This window comes from Ooceraea biroi, chromosome 1, assembly GCF_003672135.1.
Source record: "Ooceraea biroi isolate clonal line C1 chromosome 1, Obir_v5.4, whole genome shotgun sequence".
In the NCBI taxonomy this organism is placed as follows: domain Eukaryota; kingdom Metazoa; phylum Arthropoda; class Insecta; order Hymenoptera; family Formicidae; genus Ooceraea; species Ooceraea biroi.
This window is the reverse complement of record NC_039506.1, coordinates 10,746,217-10,767,177: the sequence shown is the minus strand read 5'-3', so window position 1 is coordinate 10,767,177 and position 20,961 is coordinate 10,746,217. Positions and strand designations below refer to the sequence as shown.

The window sequence follows — 20,961 nt, the reverse complement described above, 5'->3', positions numbered from 1 at the left end:
CAGCAGGATTCTTGCGAAATTCCTGGCTTACGTACGAGTTCCTCGTTGAAAAGCAGCGGCGTCCTCCCGCGCATCCTCATCCTCATCCTCATCCTCGTCGTCATCGCCGTTTGCGTTCTCTCTGCATTGTTTTTCCCAGCAGGATCGACAATCGCTCGCGCTGCGGGTACCCCGTACGCGAGATTTCATGGTCGTAAAAGTCGTCGGCGCGATATAAATTTTATTACGTATAATTACAAGTACGGACGGGCGATTATCCCGATGATGCAAACGCGAGTTTTACGCATTGACATACTGTTGTGCATGATTATCTATTTTTCATGAATAATGGCGAGGAGCGCCTTGATATTTCGGATTTCTACGTCTCTTCCGTTCGCTATGTTCTGCACCTTTGTTAGCTTTATCGAGCAATAAAGCCTCAGTACGCCGCAGGAATAATTTTGTTGAATCTGTGTCTTAATGAAGTTGCCAATCAAGCCACTGATGGGTAGCTTTGGATGATAGGGTTCAGGTGTCACACCCGGGTCCCCCTCAACAACAGCGTCTGTCACGCAACGCGTAACTCGCGCGCGCATGTTGGAGCTCCTTGCGTAACGCTGGACGCAAGATGAGCGGCTCGCATCTGTCAGTCGGACTGGTCACGCGTCTCCTTTGCGTTGATTGTCAAGAATAGCGACATGGTCTCTCGTTTGCATCCCGCTGCGCCCACCTTCCTCGCGCGCACAATCGATTATACAATAATATAAACGCGCCGCGTGGAAAGGATTGCCCCCCTGCGCAAAAAGGGAAAAGTCACGATTTGACGCCACCGTTTTCTGTGAAGCGGCACGCTCAGCATCGATTATCCAATATTCCATATCGCCTCTCAGAGTCACCGATGCGCGTTAATTATAATATAGCGACGTTAATGTCAATCTGAAGAAATTGAAAAACGTTGAGAGACGCGAGGACGCGTGACGAAATTTAATCTTTATTTATCTCAACTTTTTATTCACTTTCCGCAAAATTTATTCGTCTCTCAGAAGATAATTCTATATGGAAAATATTGTCGGGATAAGATACAAGGAGCATATTAATAGAAAGCATAAGATGGGAAGGCAAGAGTGTCCAGAATAGCGACGCGGTCTCTCATTAATGACGTAGATTAATAAGTCGATCGTAATTTTATAGCAACACCTACGGGACGTTAATTGATCTACTGTCCGCAATAATCGTTAATTTAGTGCTTGTATACATTATTAGTTATTAAATACATATAATTATAAGGAAATGCACTCCGCTGTAACATAGTTGTGTGCTCAACGGTTACGGCTCGCACGTAAACGTACAACGCGACACAGGTTCTTAGGTCATAGATGTATTAGAAAGTTCGATAGACTCTCTGTGCGACGTGATAATCTAATGGCATATTATGCAATATATAATAAGGACGCGTGTATAATTATTTAAAATTCTTGCTCGTACAAAACGAGAAGTCCGCCGTTGCCGTACGAAGAGAATGATTAATTTCAACAACGTGTCCTGCGATAATTTGATTTTTGGTAACACGCAAAATAAGTTCATGATTCTTGGCTATTACACGTACTATAAGAGGGAGATAATGATTCTGCCTCGTAAAGTCATGAACATGATACAGCTTCATTGCACGTCGATTACGCGAACAGAGAGAGAATCGAAGGCGCGTGGCATCGTTGCCTTCTATCCTCTCACAAAGAGCATCTTCTTCTCTATACCGTCTCCTTCCCTCTCCTTCTTTCTGTCTGTCTGTCTCTCTCTCTTTCTCTCTTCATTTCTTTTTCTTTCTCTTCAAGTCTCGATCATTAGCATAAGCTATTCGCTTATGTAACGGCGCACTTTCTTTTCAAAGCTCGGCTCCAGTGTGCCATTATTCTTCGCTCATTACTCGGCGATGTAATCCATTTCAGTGATTCGATTAAATGAGATTGTACTCGGTGCCACTGTCTAAACGAGAGATCAATATTCGATAAAAGTGACTTGAACCTTTCGGAATTTTCAAGCGGCGAGAACTTTGATTATTAGAAGTATGATCGCTTCCTTATGTTTGCAGTGGCATTGAGATGAAAAATAAATTATACCTATATCTGTCAAATGGAATCGGCAATGTTCTTTGATCCATCGAATGTTTTGCGAGATTTTACGACACTGACAATTGGAAAGAGCGACTTTTAGGCGTGACAAGGTCCTGGGGGAGCGATACTCTTCGCCAGTTCCGGGACATCTTTCATATTTATAAAAACCCGTTTTCTCGAATCGGAAAGCAGAAGAAGGAAATTAATTGCGTCTTATAAAATCTGAATTTCATGATCATCGAAACGCGGCACTGTATTATTGGATTGCTCTACAGTTTGATATGGAAACAGTTAGACGAATTTATAAATACAAATAATGTGATTTTTCCTAAAGCAATACAAATAGCCAGATTTAAATATATCTTAATTTTAAGATATATTTAAAACCTGCATATATTTATTGTATCAAACGCTATTTGAAAACATTAATTAATCGATTGGCCAAGCGCAGAAGTAGAACCATCTATTCAACATCTGCATCGTCGTGATCTTATCAATTCGTAAAAAGTTTCTCCCGATGATAATTTATGAGTCCACTCGTCTGCGATCCTCTCGTCAGTTAATTTCAATTCTCGCCAGATGGAATGTTTCACCATAAACAGATTTCGACGAATCGCGGCGTGATGCAACAAGAGAGCGATGCATGATAGATTACCCACTTTGATCCGTAGAATTTAGTTAGTTAGCCCAGCGCACATTAGAGCCACGCGTTTGCATTAACGCGTCCGCATTAAGATGAATCTGTATTGCGCAACGTGACAATCACCGGATAGACCTTTCATAGAAGACCACCGGATTAAGATCCTCAACGAGGAGGATACGCAAGAAAAGGGATTCGCGCGTAACCTTTAGTGGGATTCATCTCTCGAAGTGCAGTTGCAATCGAGAAGACTAAACGCTTGAAGCACCATTGGACCGAATTAAATTAAATACAAGGGTTTGCGATTCAATCTGTGACTTAACAAGTGACAATCGCACAATTCTCGAGGTCTGAATTCTCTGGCGAAGAACAAAGATCAGGTCTCTTTCAGAACGTCTGTTATGTGGCGAAAGAAGTTGTTCTTCGCGGAAGAAGTCGCAAGTCGAGCAGAGATTTAGGTATCGAACCTGTCGCGAACCGTACAGGTGAAACCTGCACGGTGTACCCTCCCAGCATCCGTTCTCTGCATTCTTGCGTGAGATTCCCGGCCCCGTTACGACGCGGTCGTTGTGCCATCATCTTACGCGGGCGGCGGGGTAGGCGGGGGGTCGTTCGGTCCCTCCGCCGGTCGATTAAGGATTTCGACACATGGACATGAACATTTTGGCAGCGTGAACGATGGTAGGGCGTAATAATTCGGCGATCGCGATTCAGCTGTGTATATATTCACCATCGTTCGTACGTCGAATCAGTCCAGTGAGCCATCTCAACTCAGATCCTCACCTGTCTTCGAGAAGAAAAAAACCGAGAAAACTGCTAATCATGAAGCTGGTGCGTGTACCATGAAGATCAGTAATAATCGTCCTACGACGATACAGACGAGAGTGTTTGCAACATTAATTAATTCCTTAAAAGGCGATTAAAATCGCTCAGTGGACCGCGACCACGGGAATCTCGAATCATTCTGGACGTAACATTTGTGCATCTGTCGGTGTGGTGACCCCCGGAGACTTTTGTTAGGCCGGGCTTCAAGGATTACGAAGCGGTCGTCGGAATATTATCATCACGTTATCATGCAGCGCGACGCGTTGGTCGAATTAATTAATATTGCTATCGTCTTTTAAAGAGAGAGAGAAAGAGAGGACGAAACATGTTTCACAAGTTTTATAATTGGAGGATTGCAGTTTCTTACCGTCTCTATGAGAGATATTATTTTTATTTCGCAAAAATAACAGATAGCCTTTTTTTTAATCAGGTCTCTCTCTCTATTACATTTTTCTATATTATTTAACATCTTTTTTTTCACATAATCTCTTAGAATATACAAAACTTAAAAGCGAATTAAAATAAAGAAATCATTAAAATTATAATTAAAATATAGAAACAAAGAGAAACAGATTAATAAATAAATTAAATTAAAATAAATTATATTATTAAAATATCGTGCACCAAATACCTGACTAAAAATAATCAACGATCAAGTTTAATAAATTATCATAATTTACTAACGATTTATTCATATTTCAGATCGTTGCCTTCGCCGCCGTCGTCGCTGTCGCCCTCGCTGCTCCTCAGGGCCGCCTGCAGGACCAAGTAGTTCTCGTGAAAGAGACGCCATCGGACAACATCGGCCTGGATGGATACCAATTCGGCTATGAGCTGTCGAACGGTGAATCCCGTCAGGAATCCGCCCAGTTGGTGAACGCCGGCCAAGAAAACGAGAGCATCGCCGTCCGCGGTAGCTACAGCTGGGTCGACCCGGCCACCAACGTCAGATACACCGTCAACTACGTCGCCGATGAGAACGGATTCCACCCCGAAGGCGCTCACTTGCCATCCGTCTAGATTCTAGCGCAAAATTAATTGTAAATACCACGGCCCAAATATTTCCCAGTCATTGAATAATTGCAGCTACGCTCGGAGTATTGTTGGAGAACTTCCCGAACTTCTCCTCCCGATTTTGTAGCAATCCTGTGACAAACTTATTGTTAGTGCTAATAAATAAATTGATTTTTACATAATTGCCATCGCGTTTAAATTCTTACGCAAAGTCCCTTCATTATGTCATCTCGATTCCTTAACGGAGTTGAGTAACAGTTACAAGAGATACAGAATTTTAATTTAATAATGAAGTAGGGTAAATGCATCGTTTGTGGCCATTGAGCCTATTTTGGCCATCTTCGTCATTTATTAAGATTTTCTAAGTTATAGGGTTGGCTGTAGTGCGCAGCAATCGCGAAATGAATATATAAATATATCTTACACAATTTTATATAAATTGCTGCGCACTACAGCCGACCCTAACTTAGAAAATCTTAATAAATGACGAAGATGGCCAAAATAGGCGCAATGGCCACAAACGGTGCATTCACCTAAAGCGAATTATAATGCTCGATCTAAACGGACAATCTGTAATCACTCCGATTCATTTACCACAATAAGTTTTACTGGCGTTTTATTAGGCGTTTTATTAGTGCAACGCAGTATATATGTAAAAAAATGAAACAAATATGTAAATATGTATATAAAGAGTGGTGGCATTTTAATAAAATGATATTATAAGGAACATGACAAATTTTTTTCTACTATACAATCAAATATTTAAATGGAATATACATGAGTTTATTAATGTATTACGTAAATTTTTAGGAATCTACATATTAAATTTAATATTATGCAAGAAATTATAAATTCTGATAATAAAATAATTTAAGTGGTTGTGTAACAACATAAAAATAAATATTATATAGCTATTTAAGTTATTCTAATCATGTGTACAAGTTACTTTATCATTCTCAATTTTATTTCTTTTAATTGTACCCTAAAAAAGAAAGAGAAAAAGAGAAAGAGCAATTAGCTTATAACAAATAAAACTATTAGTTCATTGAAGTCTAATCTTCATCAGAATTCATTTGGTAGATTTTTATAATAATAATGTAATAATCTAGCATGTTTTATTTTAGTTTGTTTAATTTACATTATTATCGACTAAAGAAAGAAATTAATCAACAATTCTTTTTATTTTTTAATTACAATAATATTTATCGCAAAATCGAATTTGTATTTTATTTTTATTTTACTTAGAATTTATTTTGCTTAAGTAATGCAAACCTTTTTATTTTTTGTATTTATGTTTTTGCATTTTTCATGTAAAATAACAGTGTGAAATTTGCTCTTTTCTGCTCTTTCTATTGTAATATTTTACTTACTTTATCTAACTGTTTTTATTAATATACCATAGCACAGAAATTTCTATGTGTTATAATAGAAGGAGAGAGATAAATGTATAATGTATTTTCAAACTGTCTTTTAATGATTTGGTTAACTTTAAGAAAGAATCTTTAAAACAATGAGACATGGCATCACATTAACGATGATGCGGAATCCACGTTTCGTAATAAAATTTACAACGAAAGAATCTGAATAGATTAAGCCAAGTAGTTTCCCTTGATCGTATCGGAAGTTAAAAATACATTATTTCAGCGTCGCTTTTGGATCCAAGGTTTCAGAGAATAACGTTCTTCGAGGGCGGCTGAAATTTCGTCGAGGAGGGACAAACGTAGCATGTTGCACGATGGATGGACGTCTATAATTATATAAACTTGTCGCTACCTTATAGAACCAAGGCCGCCTTAATTTATGAGAATAAAAATCCCTTGCTTAAAGTTGTGCATATGTTATTTTTTGTCATAAAGATTGCATCCATAATTGGTGACGTAGCTTTCTGAAGATAGATAAAATTCCTTTCCGCTTACTCTACTGAAGTTACCAGAAATCTCTTATAATTGATATTTATGTTCTATTTATACAATATTTATACAATCAATATTATTCTATTATTATTAATATAAAATTAAAATAAATATATAAAATACCACATTAATTTTATATTAATAGTAATCTATGTGTCAGTTCTGAATATTTATGATTGCTTAGTTGTTTCTTAGTTCACAAAATTGATCATTTGTATGAAATAATCACCGAAATATAAGAAAAAGCGTTTGAGCCTTCGAGGAATAATAAGAATGATATTCTCTCGATGATGAAATATTGATTTAGCAAGACACAAAATGAGTATATTAAAACACAGTCCATTTGATAACGTAATGCAGTGTGATATCAATGGGCGTGTACAGTTTTATTCCAAATAAATAGTATCAAACCATCGTAATTCGCCAAAAATTCTCACGAAGGTCGATATTCTGTCCACGATCGGAGCACGTGTTAACTAGCAATAGGCAAAGAAAGGTGAGAGGTGAATCGGTGTAGTCCCAATGAAATTTTGGCAGTAGGAGGAGCACTATAAAATCACTGCTGATTTCGGCTATCCATCAGTCTCCTCTTTCGAACGAGAGCAGCTACACACGATCCTATCGCCAACATGAAAACAGTAGGTATTCCATAATTTCAACGAATTTAAGTTCTACTTTTATAAATGTAACAAGATTTTCTGCAAGAAAGATTCAATATAGATCATTATAAATTAACAGTTGTACTCGCATCAAGAACCAGATACACCAATTTATATATTGTACCATTTTTATTGCCGCGATGGGCACTGATAGTAACAGCAAAATATTGCGAATAACAAATATTTTATTAGCTCAAACGTGAAGCTAATTAACGCATTGGCGCATTTAGGTAATTAAGCGCTAACTGAGACTTTCTGTGTCCAGATCATTGCCCTCTACGCCCTCGTGGCCGTTGCTTTGGCGGCTCCCGCCATCCCCGCTGATAACCAGGTCATTCTCGTGAAAGAGACGCCATCGGACAACATCGGCCTGGGCGAATACCAATTCGGCTATGAGCTGTCGAACGGCGAGACGCGCCAGGAGGCCGCCCAGCTGGTGAACGCCGGTCAGGAGAACGCCAGCCTCGCCGTCCGCGGTAGCTTCAGCTGGGTCGACCCGGCCACCAACGTCAGGTACACCGTCAACTACGTCGCCGACGAGAACGGATTCCACCCCGAAGGCGAGCACCTGCCTTCCGTCTAAATTGTTCATAATCGATTGCAAATATTAACCGATTGTAAATAGCGCCTCGTGTCCGAATGTGACCGTGAGATCGCTCCTATCGCCTGGGATGATCCTGCCGACGTAGCGCTCTCCCGATTTACATCATATAAGCGTTACTATGACTCCGTCCATGTACAATAGTTCTGATCATGTCAAATAAATAAGGATTTTATTTAAAAAATACGGAGAAGAATTTTTATTAAGAACCGTGTTGAGAATGTTGCATTCTCTACCTCTCGATATGTAATTATAGTTTCATCGTTGAGAGAACTATAATTACAGCTGTGCATTGTAACACGACGTTGAACATTTTGACATCAGACAAAAAATATAGTGGCGTCTTCTGCATTCCTTTTCACTTTCGAAGACTCGGGTATATCTTGGACTAAGTAACGAAAGCGTAAGAAAGTGAAACTAAAAGGAATGTTTCGATTTTGCTAAATCATTCACATAGCTGAACGATTACTGTGTAATATAAATATTCTTGGATATCCCCGTTGAAACATTACTGTGTAATATAAATATTCTTGAATATCCCCGCAGTAGCGAAATGTCATATAATATCTGGAATTCTTGATATTATACGGTATGGAATATGAATATTTTTACATCAGAAATTTGATTTTGCTAGAGCATCTGCATTATTGAGGAATTATTTGCATAAGATGATAAAAAGATGTAAAAGAAATGTTTTAATTAATACATTTGTATAAAAACTAAAAAAAATATTAAAAGTTCAAGATCTGCGGATGTATATTCCGTCACATAAATTTGTGTGTTTTATTATACTTTATTATTTTCCTAAATATAAGATGTTAAGTTCTTTAATTTATAAATAATAAGTAATTTTTCTTCAACTATGATATTAAAAATTAGGAATTTTTTCTAATAATTAAATCATTTTAATTGTCAATTAAAAAAGATATATACATACAATTCAAGTATCACGAGCATCTTAAATTTATATTCGGGATTTACGAGTTTAAAGATAGATTAGAGATATGTTAGAGCTTAAAGATATATTTAAACATATTTATTCTGATTAGGTAAAATCGCGAAGCAAAATTAAATCATTATAATCTGATGAGGAGGAAACAACTCAATTGAAAATCGTCATATTAATTCTGTTTTTTATAATCTAAACTTTTGTTTTAATTTTTGATCTAAATTAATACAGGATTTTTTAATATTGAACAATTTGAACAGTTGAAATTTCAGTCTCATATATTAGATTGTGTAAATTTTCTAAATCTGTAATTTAAATTCAAATCTATAATACAAATAATTTAAATCTAAATATTTTAAATAATTGCTAAATTTAACTAAATTAATAAAGAAGTATAATAAAATAATATAAATATAAAAGAAAAATGAGTCAATCGATGAAATAATTTGGCTATTAATTTTACTGTCAAATTATTGGTTATTACCCAGGCAGCATATGTTAGCCTAATATATGTTTCTTAGACGTATCTAATGTCTAAGAAACATAAAGTACCATTTAAGAAACGGTTTAAATAGAAACCGTTTTTAGACCTAAATTTTAAAAACGTATTTTGCACGTTTTTACAGAAACGAAAAATCTGTTTTATTAAATTGATTCGAAATTATATAATTAATATAGAAAAAATAGTAATTTCTACTTAATTTGCGAGTATTAATTATTTTTACATCATACGTTTCAATGTACTCGATTATGGAACAAGAGACAAAAATCAACACAAGTGTGTGTGATTCCCGCCTCTGATTCACCAAGCGACCGATAGATGGCCAGGCCAGGCGTGACGTTCTCGCAAGAGACATTTGTGTTATCACCTTATAAATATAACCATCCGGAAAATCGATCTAGTATTCTTTTCTACTCTTTCAGTTTCGCCTCGTCTAAGTTATTGTAAAATTGTCTGTATCCTAGTGTTGTTAAATCCTCCAGTGTAACAACTAGTTGCTGAGTTATATGCGAAATGTCGGCTAGGTAATGCGTCGAAAATATATCAATTTTGAATTTTTGCGACATGGACTTGTAGAACAGCATTTCGTTCTTCAATGATCCTTCCGACTCCTGTCCGATTTTCGGTAGTTTGATGATATATTTCTTATGCTTAATGTTGTATTCGCCCTGCCTGTGAGAGACAAGTGCCTGAAATACTACTCTCTAAATTTCTTGGAGTGAGATGTCATTACAAGCATTAATGAAAATACTGCCAGTCGAAAGGAGTGAAATTTCACCTTTTTAAAAGAGTAAAGTTATTCACATTTACTTGGAGTGATTCTTCAACTCTGAAAAGAGTGTCATATTTCATAAAATAAAGCTAATCAGTGAACACTCAGTGATTTTTTAATCTAATTAGTTCTTGCCTTTAGATCTTCGTCGGATCCAAGTGCAGAAACCAATACATCGTAATGAAAACTCACTGAGCGCTCACTGATCAGCTTGGTCTTCTGAACGCAGCCTATGTGGTATTCTAACCTAAAACCTTCTGAACACACAGAACCAGGAAATGGGAAGACAATTTCACTCTAAACAAAGCGAAGTTTGGAGCGCTTATGTCTTCACTTTAAAAATAAGAGTGAAACTCTTCACTTTTTATCTTAAAGTGAATGAAGTCACTTTATTGGAATGAATATTTACTCCATAGGAGTGAACTGGTCAGTAACTTCATGATTAGAGTGAAAATCGGCCGGATTTTCACTCCCAAAATTTTAGAGAGATAGATTACGGGAACATGGCGTGATATGTTCCACTCTTAAATGATCACATACGAGCGCTTGCCATGTCTCAAACACTTCCTTAATCAGTATATTTTTTACAACTAGACGACTATTGCAATTGCATATGTAGGGGAGACCGAGGCTTGTTGGCACCATTTTTATAATTTCGTCATTCGACTCTTTAAACAACTAATTATAATAATGAAACTGTACTAATATGATAGAGCAAACCTTTCTCTACATTTCCATGCCAGAAACGATCCTGTATACTGCATAGTTTTTTTGTAATGAGTGAGATACGAACGTATTGCATTGTAGCCAGCTTGCCCCGATAGTGGGGTAAATTGACATACTTCACGGTATAAGTTGGCTATGCGTCGATAATTACACAATTACAATTAGATTTGAGGTTACATTATTATATTAATTATATACACGCATAGAATTGTTCTAGCAGTCTCATATTATACATATATAAAGTTACTTACAATTAATCTTCTATGTATCACTTTTATGTATCACTTCTAAATACTATAGCAATCGTAGGATCGTAGGTATGTTCTTACTTCTCACACAGCAACAATACATAAACGTACCTAACCTAATGCTATGCTAATGCTATGAGCCAACATACCCCATAAAATTTGAGCCAACGTACCCCAGCTCTACATACATTTGATTTAAATCATTTTATTATAAATAATTATTGTCATTATTCAAAATAACATGTGCTAACAGTAACAGAAACATTTCTTTTAACTAATAATGCGATACTTAGATTTATTCTCTCAAGCTAAAGAATATTAATACGAAAGTTTGAAATGCCCAAAAATTTACTTGACTGCTCTTGAATCAGAATGTTCCTTGTTTTTATTATAATACTTTTTTTATTTAAATGAAACTTTGAGAAAAGTATCTACGTTATGAAAGAGTTATTTTGAAGTAACTTTTTTTATAGTTTTTTTTTTGCCACAAATACATTAATTGAACGCAATGCCAACTTGCCTCTTGTGCCAATGAGCCCCGGTCTCCCTTATCGCTCCATGATGAAAGGAAAATAAAATTGTTGTAACAAAAGACGATAATAGTTATTTAAAATCTTTTGCGGAACATGTAAGATAATACGACTCTTGAAGTCAAATTGTTAGATTTTGTCAGTAGGTATGTAGTGACTGCATAATTGTGTAGCTGATTAGACAAGAAACCTTTCGTCATCTTCCAATCGTCTACAAGTTACATTGTCAAATTATAAGTCTTTGTTTTATTCACAGGCAAAACGTGGAATATCAGTTGTTCATATCAAATGTTATGGATTTTTTTCCAATCGTAGTTGGAACAATGAAAAGTGTAATAGTAAAACTGTAATAGTGTGATATAAAACTTTTTAAACTTAATATTCGTTTGCTTGGATCTCTAAAAATAGACTTGAATAACTATTCAATGAGAACGTAACAAATTAATATCCGTCAAGCTTATCATAGATAAATGCATGTGAAAGAAATCATATCAAAGCATGAGACATATAAGAGAAAAGCTACCTGTATACTTGTGTATCTCTAAAATAAGTGATGTTTAATAATATTTACCTCGAGATGATAATGTCTGCATACGGAAAGGTACCTGCAGGTACCTCATTGCATGTAGACAATGAGATACGTTGGAGCAAGGTCGGTAGATGGAGGAACTGGCGAAGTAAGGTCCTCGCATCCACTTCACACGATTTGACCCGAAAATGGCGGCGAAATGTAGGTTATTCTCGTTTTATGCGGGATACATGAGTAAGAACGGTGAAGTATTTTTGCATAAATGTAGGTTTTGGCAAAACAACCTGGCATTTTTGTTTCACAACACTCTGTTCACTTTGTTGTCGACTTTGCCTGCTGACTGACATACACATCAATACACATGTATATATCATGATACTACGTGACATACATACACACATACGCGCTGTCCCGAAAATGGCGGTCATGCGAGGACCTTACTTCGCCAGTTCCTCCATCTACCGACCTTGCGTTGGAGAACTGACAAAACATACTACACGACACGAACTTACCATGTGTTTAAGATAACAAGGACAATTAATATAAATACAGTGTTACCTGCGAAGATAGAATAATATTCCATGCGAATCTCGACAAAGGATCGCGATTAATGTGTCGCCAACATAAACGCAACGTAGACAAATGCTAAATCATCATAAAGAGATTATCAAGCTACGCAGTAGCGTCGCGACGCCAAGTACATAAAAAAATAAATAGCTGCATGAGAAATAGCGGCTTGATAGCACTGCAGTACTTTCGAACGCGATCAGTTCGAATAAAATTGGTGCAGTTAATCCTGAGATATTGCAATTGTTATGTTAAAATTGCGACGTTCCGGTTTTCATGGAATTCAGACCACTCACGTACGTATGCTCGTACAAACACATGTAAAGCGAGTTTGTCCCTCAAGGTGCGTTCACACATACACGTTTTAATTTCTTAACGAGCGAGCGAGCGAGAGAAAGAAAGCGAAAGAAAGAGAGTGAGAGACAGCGAAAGAAAGAGACAGAGATTATAGGTATACTGTCCAATTATTGAAAGTTCAAATGAAGTTTTTTACTTTGAACTATTTGAACAATTTGACTATATATTTTACCTGTATCATCAACGATGTAAAGACGGACAGCCATGGCTAAAATGACCAGACCACTTTTTAGGACTCTGAATAATTGAAGAGTTTTGACATTATCGATCAGTTTCAGTTGCATCAAAGGTAACTGTAGGTTTGACCGAGTGTTTTTACCTATCAAGTTAAATTGTTTTACCGACAATAAACAGATTTACGAACGGTATTCAATCGTTTCCTGAGGTCGTCGATTTCAATTTGCTGCCACATCGATGTTTCGTTTTTCGAACTAACTGCTGCGATCTAGTTGATGCTTCTTTCTTTCTTTTTATTTGAAAGAAGAAAGAGGATAGAAAGTGTTTTGAAGCATTTAAAGCGTCAACTGGATCGTAACCTGTAGTTTTGACATTTTAAAGTTTACAGAACACTTTCCATCCTTTTCCCTCTTTCAAATAAAAAGAAGAAAAGAAAGTATATTTTAAAGCATTTGGAATATCAACTGGAAATATTGAGGTCGTTTTAAATATGATCGTAAAATATTTGTTAGCCAATCAGATAGCTGTATTAAGCCCATGAATGATTGATTGTGATTGGTCGATTTGTTTACGTCTTTACGATTATGACTAAACTTTTTGACGTGCAATGGACTTTAGTATCTAAAACTATTTCAAAAGAATAGTTATGAATACTGCCCTTAGTACACATGTCTGAACGGTGCATAAAAAAAATTTTAATTTATTCGAAAGAAAAATAAGGAAAGTGTTTTGAGATATTCGTAGCGATAAGTGGACCACTCGCCTCGTCGCCCGAACGCAGGCGCCATCTGTGAATTATTTTTACTAATTTATCGCAGTTTGATCGCGCTGACACGTAAGAAGAATAAGAAAACACGTCAAATCGTGTCAAGTTCGCGATACTCGTGCCGTCACGTCAATATGACGTTTACTCGCGATTCCTAACATTAACGCGCTGCGAGCATCGGCACGAGACGTACGGGTCGATATGATCCCGCTGATTCGAGTCGTATTATCGCCGTACGCGATCGTCGCGTCGTAGAACCTCTCTCCGTGCCGCGGACAGCGCGAGAGGTTATAATCCTCGGTGCTTGCGAACGAGCGGTCGCGCTCTTTTCGGTCGGGCTTATCTCGCTGTCTCGTCCGGTTCTCGTTCACGGGGCGCAAAGTTCGCGCTGCAGTTATCGTGAGGAGTTTATCGAATGAGGGAAACGCGGAGGAGCGCAGCGAACGGAAAACCCGGAGCCGGTCTGTGGTCTGTTGCGATGTGGCGGTCGGCGACCTGAAGTTCCCAACGTGAAGTGAGCCGTGCAACGCAAGGGGGGAGGAGACAGACAGACAGCAGGAGGTGAGAGAACGTAGAGATGGCAAAATTCCGGATGCTGCCGCGCACGTCGCGCATCGTGGCGCTCTGCTCCGCCGCGAACTTCATCAACGCTGCGGACAGAGTTATCATGCCCATCGCCATCGTCCCGATGACCGACGAGTTCAAATGGAACCTCTACTGGCAGGGGTGGATACTCTCCGCCTTCGCTTTCGGGTACTTCACCAGTCAGGTAAAAGACGACCTCTGTCCCTTTGCTATTCCCATAGATCCGACAGCCTCATTTGCCAACGCTTCGCTCGTTCTCTTCCAGATTATTGGTGCAAGTACAGCGAGCCGTTTCGGCTGCAAAACAGTGCTCATGTTGGCGGTTCTGTTGTGGTCCATCAGCACAGTTGTCACACCATTGCTGGCGCAATCAGTGCCATTGCTCATAGTCTGCAGAGTCGTTTTAGGGCTCGGAGAAGGGCTGGGTGAGATTCAAGTAGAAGTAGAACGATGGAGTGATTCAACACGCTCTAAGATTGAAACTTGATGTTGTACTGTTCTTACAGGCCTACCAGTAATATTTCACTTATTCGCGCATAACGTTCCAGTGGAGGAAAGATCACGCGCCTTTGGCTATCTCGTAGCGGTCGGTTCCGTCGGCCAGGTGACTGCCTCTGTTGTAAGTTCTTTTATCTCACTTAATATATATTGTATGCAACGAAGGATTACATTTCATGAGGCGTATGTGTTTTCCTCTTTCTCCAGGTATGTCCGCACTTGGCATGGCAGACCTCATTTTATTTATTTGGATCGATAGGTATTCTGTGGTCGGTGTTGTGGCTGCTATTGTATCAGGAGACGAATTCTCAAGACGAGATACCATTATTTGTTCCTAAGGTCAACATTCCTGCTGCATTCAGCTATTTGTAATAATGAATAATAAAATAATAATAAATAATAATAAATTTAATTAACAGGTAGCTCAAAACAGAAGCTTACGTTGCATCGAGTTTGTCACCCACTGGCCTTTGTGGGCTCTGTACATAGCGCACTTTGCAATGAACTGGAGTAATTATATAATAATGCAGTGGCTGCCAACTTACCTGGCGAGAAACTTGTCTGCGAACAAGGAGAGCATCAGCTTGACGGCGTTTCCTTATATCGTTAATTCCCTCGTTGGTATTGGTGGGTATACAATGGATTCTTTTATCTCGATTCTATTTTTTTGTATAATTTGCCTTTAAAAATGATATCCCAAAAAATATATTTTTTAATCGTTGATAAATACTCGAGGTTTATTTTCTTGAGAGTTTAGTTTAATAAATATAAATTATATATGTTATTTTATAATTTATATTAAATAAAAAGATATAAATTTCTCGATAAAAATTAGACATTAAACAGAACATATATTTTACGTTTACGTAACACGTCAATGATTCAATGATGACAACTCAATGTTTGTGATAACTCACTTATTTTTTTCATAGTTGCTGGTCACAGCGCTGACAGTCTAATACAAAAGAGATGGTCTGTTTTATCCGTCAGGAGATTAATGACGAATATAGGCCTAGTAGGACCGGGCGCGTTCCTCTTAGCTTTCTGTGCTGTAGATAATTTGCTTGCAGCAGTCATGTACGTGTCATTATATTGTATATTCTATATTATTCTTAGTTCTAGATCTCGGAAGTTTATACTGAGATTTACCATATTTTCTTTACAGCTTTGTTTCGATATCCATGGGCCTCTGCGCGTGCAATTCTGCTGGACATCTTAGCAATCACGCGGATATAGCGCCGAATCATGCGGGTATTACATTCGCAGTTTCAAACACAATTGTAAGTACTTTTAATTTTCGAATTATGTAATTCTTTATTTAATTACTATTTAATTATTTTTTGTTTAAAATTTTTTTCTTTAATTACTGTTTAATATCACATTGAACTCTCGATTTTCAGGCAACGGTACCTGGAATTCTGTGCGGTCCGCTGACAGCCGAATTGGTAACCGCCTCGCACGGCTGGTGGATGCCAGTCTTCGTGCTGGCGGCGGCGATTAATTTTACGGGGGCCATAATATACCAGACTCATAGCTCGGCGCTTCCAGTGTTGTGATATGCTCTACTTTTCGGCCAACGGTTAGGCAAGAAAAAAGGAGCGATAAAATTCTTGTCGAAGGCGATGTGGAAAACAATGACACTGTGTGCATTGGGACAGCTGTGAAATTAATCTTTGACGCGGTAGCTCTGCGAGAAGTTCTCGAAACTTTTTTGCCGTGACGTGCGTCGAGCGGTTGAAAACATATCAAAATGCTTTAGTTATACCTTAAATTAAATCTCATGTTCGAAGAGCGGCGAAATGTGATTCTGACGAGGAGTGCCATAGCGTGGTGTACATATTAACGAGATCGATTTCAGGAATCGATGAAGAAATAATACGAGGAGGAGGAGGAGGTTTGTACGTGTCTATGAAACTCACCGTGCACTTTAATTTATATGTGTACATTGTAAAATGAAAATTAGCGAGAGAAGCGTTTTGTGATATGTTCCGGGGAAAGCATGGATATTGTAATTTTGCAGTTTAAGACACGAGGTGTATATATTCTATAAAAAAACATAAGGCTGTACATAGATAAGAAAAATTTTAACTTTTACACTTATATATTTTTTAAAGGTTGCTTTAGCACAGGTAAAAGGCATGCAACTCTTGTTCACTTATGAGTTATTAAAGGCAGATAATACAAAACAAAGTTGACGAAAAACGGCAAAAAAATTCACGATTAATTTAAAAGTCAAACGGCATCGAAAATATTTCTTGTACGACGGAAATTACGTTATGAGCATAAATCCTTCTTTAAATATTCCGATTGCAGTATCTGCGATTGTCTGCCTGTCGATAAACTTCTGTTCAAAACGTTCAGTCCCATTTTAATAAACGTGTTATCTTGACCTGCAGCGTTCGATTGTTTCGCAGTTCCAGTAGATTTTGCCTCAAACGCCTTCATCGGTTTCTTATCGCTTGCGTGCAATTTTCCGAGCAACGTGCTGTCGCGTATTTTTCCTTCCTCTTGAACGGCTTCAATACATGTTATTACTTGCGTGTTATCAGTCGTAAAAGGTGGGCAAGGACGGTTCTCATTCCCTGTGCTTGCACAATTCTCCATATCGTCACTAAGTTCCTCAAAATTTTCGAACAACCCGAATGATCCGATATTGAGGCTCGCGAAAATATCCTCGATATCGTTTGCTGATGATTTCATATCTTGACAACGCTCTTGCGTTTCCTTCTCATCATGCAAATCACGATTGTCCTCGTTATAATTTTGCAAGTATTTTTCAACGTACGATTTACTGCTCGGCTTGCCATTATCTCTAAATGTTGACTTTGATGTATTCATAATTTTATTTCGATCTTTATTGCGAATATTTGTGTCGTCTGATATAACATAATCATCAGTGTCCCACTCAGTATTTACTTCAACACGATCGGATAGCATGCTGGCGTTGTCATTCGATGAAAACAAAGTTTGAATTGGTCGTTTACCCGCCAAAGTATTTTCCATGGCCTCGTTGAATCGTACCTTTGCCGTATCTTTGCTGATTATTTCGCTATCTACATTTTTCAAGTCTCTAAACCGAATTTCTGAATTGGTTCCCGTTCTCTTAGGGAAAATTGTATCACGCACTCCGGCTTCTTTTTCTAAATTCGACTTGCTGCCCGTTTTCAGAATCGTCGCGCTTCTGGGTAAATGATTCGATCTAGACTCCGCGTATCTTCTTTGAACTTTGTCTATCTCACACGTCACCTTCTCCAGCATCTCGTACAATTTTCTCGTTCGTGCATTGCCCATCTGCTTCGTGCTCTTCGTCCAATCCTTTTCGCTTTGTAATGCCTGCCAAATCGACTTGGCTTTCTTCACTTCACGATCTATCTTGCCGTGCTCTCCTGTAAGAAACATAAATAATAGATAGATTAATCTAAAGATTTTTATCTTCAATATGATAGATGGAAGAGACCTATGTTTTTTAAAGTAGGATGAATAAAGTCACTCGAAATAAAACAAGATGTTAGAGAGAGAGACTTACCTTCATCGGTGAATTGTTTGCTCAGCACTCTTGCCGAATCCTCCTTGCTGAGTATTGGCAAACAAGTACTCTGAGAATTTGTTATACTCGAATTTGGATCAACCATTACGAAACCAGTACGCGAGTTCAATTCCGGCAAGACGGCGGGCGACTTCCGCATCGTAAAGTCCGCATTATCATTCAACGCGAATGATATGGTGTCTACGTATATTAATGAACATTAATGCACGTATATGGAGGAATATATAATGTCGAAAGGGATTTAATTAATTCGACACACCTTTTGCCGCACAAGGCAGCTTTTGGTCAGAGTTATTCGTCGAGCGCAGGCGGATGATCTGTGATGTCGGTGGATTCGATTGCTCGGCGCTGGTGAATGGATTGAATTCGTAGATGAAATTGCTGGTCGCCGGAATCCTTTTCACAGGACTCAGATGTAATCTTTTACCTTGCTTTGTTATATTCTCCGCTATCTATCTCAAAAAGTTTTCTTTGATTAGCGCTTTATAATAAAAAACTTTCACGAAATAAACCAAGAAGGAGGAACTGGATTTATTTCGTTGCAGCTCGAATTAACTGGAAAGTATTAATTGTGCAATTTAGATAAAGACTTCCAAATAGCGGAAGAACGTACAATATCGCGTTTCGCCTTAGCTCCTTCGGTCTCCTTTCTGGATTGGTTTTCCTCGATCTTCTTTTGTAATTTTCGATTGGGACGGCCATTCAATTTATCATCCCGAGGATCCAGATTGTTCTTGGTCTGATCACCGTGCGCTCTAAAACCTCGCAAAAATATAAACTGTTTCCTATCGACTTTAGCAAGAGCGACGCGTTATGAGTTTAAAAAATTTTTTAATATTAGGAATCGTGATGTAAAACTCTAAAAGCTGACTTGCGAGTATGAAGACATCGATCTTACTTTGTGCAGGTATTACTATATTCTTCAGAACGCCGTTTTTCCTCATTCTTGTGAGACGGAGATTCATCGATTTCAGCCGTTCTCTTAGCATTTCTTCGACTACGTCGGCGCGATCTTGCAAAAATACTGAAAATTAATACCGTGTATATAATTATGTAAGCATGCAGTGTCTCTTTGTGCATCTACTTTGTCTCAGAAAGAGGGGGTAGTCTGTTTTTCGATTTAAGCACGTGTTCTAACGACGCCTTTTCCTCCACTTGTTGCTCTGCTTTCTCGATGAACACACTCAGGGCATTAAGTCTGTTATACTCTTCGCAATTTTGTCCCTTCGAGCGGGCGGAATATTGATTCGTTGCGACGAAGGAATCGACACACGTAATGAGACAGAAAGCAATACGGCAACTCTTGCTGATCCCGAAAATACTGATCTTACATCTAATAATATAGATTTTCTTTTCAAAAGAGACACACAAGCGGTGTTTAAAAAAATATATAAATGTATAAAGATTATATATTGTGCGTGTACATTGGTAATAACCTTTTCAAATTGATATCTAACTGTGAGATATCACAATCGATATTTGATTTAAATAAAAAAAAGAAGACGCGGAGAAATATCGATATAATTGAGGAGCGACGATGTCGGACGTGTTTGTTCACCAATGCGTTATTGCAGAAATGAGTGCATATTTGCATAAACTAATTGAGGTCGAGATTTCATAGGTATTTATCAGTCTTTATTCGTATAACTAATCGACAGATCAAAATATATTTATATAATTTTTATATATATATATATATATATATATATATATATAGATGTAACGATATCTGATACATCTATGCTCCCAAGTGTCGGGGTAGCTGAGAGCTTATATATCTTATATCACTGATATAATTTGAGACACAAGGAGGATCCTTCGTTTTCTTTGAGTCAATATTAAATATCATGCAATCGGATTAATTGCGAAAGCTAAATCAAGTCCAGCTTGATTCTTTTGTGCGGGTTCTTCTTCTCTTGCGTAGGAAAGAGCACCGAGTGAAAAGCGAGTATAATACTGCATAATATTATGTACGAGGTCTTCTACGGACGCGTTTACTTCATTCCCTAAGAAAACTATTAATATCTAGCTTCATTAATTCTCGCGCCTTTATCTCGGAGAAAAGACTCACGCTCGTCTCTCCGATGAATGCACCGGCGCGACATTTCTCTTGTTCAGACTATTAATTACAAGATGCGCGAAACAATATGCGGATTCATTTGTGTCTACATTGTTTGCAAGCTTCTAAAACAGCGATTCCTCGGACACGCGGTGGCGGAAGAGCTAATGAAAGATACGAAAGAAGAATCAAGCTGAGATGACAGAGAGAGAGAGAGAGAACGTAAAAGAAGAATTTGGAAGCAAAGGAGAGAGGACGTGGAATCGGTTCACTCTTCGCGAAAATTAGGAAGCGCACGATGCCGCAAACAGTGCACATGTAACTCATCCGGAAATCTCAATCTCGATCCTCCGAGAATTACGTCGCGTTATCGATATTTGCCGCCGATTTTACAAAGCAAAGAAGAA

At 37.9% G+C, this 20,961-nt stretch overlaps 4 protein-coding genes across 4 annotated transcripts; 3 read left to right on the top strand and 1 right to left on the bottom strand.

Moving 5' to 3' along the window:
- Window positions 1-1,798: 1,798 nt before the first annotated feature.
- On the top strand, window positions 1,799-4,753 carry LOC105286734 (flexible cuticle protein 12-like). The gene is made up of 2 exons (XM_011351890.3): window positions 1,799-3,561; window positions 4,258-4,753. Exons 1-2 carry the CDS (start codon window positions 3,409-3,411, stop codon window positions 4,573-4,575), a joined length of 471 nt encoding a protein of 156 aa, XP_011350192.1. The 5' UTR covers window positions 1,799-3,408; the 3' UTR covers window positions 4,576-4,753.
- Window positions 4,754-5,820: 1,067 nt separating this feature from the next.
- LOC105286735 (flexible cuticle protein 12-like) lies at window positions 5,821-8,511 on the top strand. The gene is made up of 2 exons (XM_011351891.3): window positions 5,821-7,120; window positions 7,407-8,511. The coding sequence occupies exons 1-2, from the start codon at window positions 7,112-7,114 to the stop codon at window positions 7,722-7,724; spliced, it is 327 nt and encodes a 108-aa protein (XP_011350193.1). The 5' UTR covers window positions 5,821-7,111; the 3' UTR covers window positions 7,725-8,511.
- Window positions 8,512-14,433: 5,922 nt separating this feature from the next.
- On the top strand, window positions 14,434-16,504 carry LOC105286729 (sodium-dependent phosphate transport protein 1, chloroplastic). The gene is made up of 8 exons (XM_011351881.3): window positions 14,434-14,634; window positions 14,716-14,875; window positions 14,957-15,069; window positions 15,156-15,287; window positions 15,368-15,575; window positions 15,881-16,025; window positions 16,114-16,228; window positions 16,349-16,504. The coding sequence occupies exons 1-8, from the start codon at window positions 14,443-14,445 to the stop codon at window positions 16,502-16,504; spliced, it is 1,221 nt and encodes a 406-aa protein (XP_011350183.1). The 5' UTR covers window positions 14,434-14,442.
- A 460-nt stretch (window positions 16,505-16,964) lies between these two features.
- On the bottom strand, window positions 16,965-20,887 carry LOC105286731. The gene is made up of 5 exons (XM_011351882.3): window positions 19,394-20,887; window positions 19,109-19,250; window positions 18,755-18,947; window positions 18,475-18,675; window positions 16,965-18,334 (listed from the first exon to the last, which is right to left on the bottom strand). The coding sequence occupies exons 1-5, from the start codon at window positions 19,573-19,575 to the stop codon at window positions 17,223-17,225; spliced, it is 1,830 nt and encodes a 609-aa protein (XP_011350184.1). The 5' UTR covers window positions 19,576-20,887; the 3' UTR covers window positions 16,965-17,222.
- Window positions 20,888-20,961: the final 74 nt, after the last annotated feature.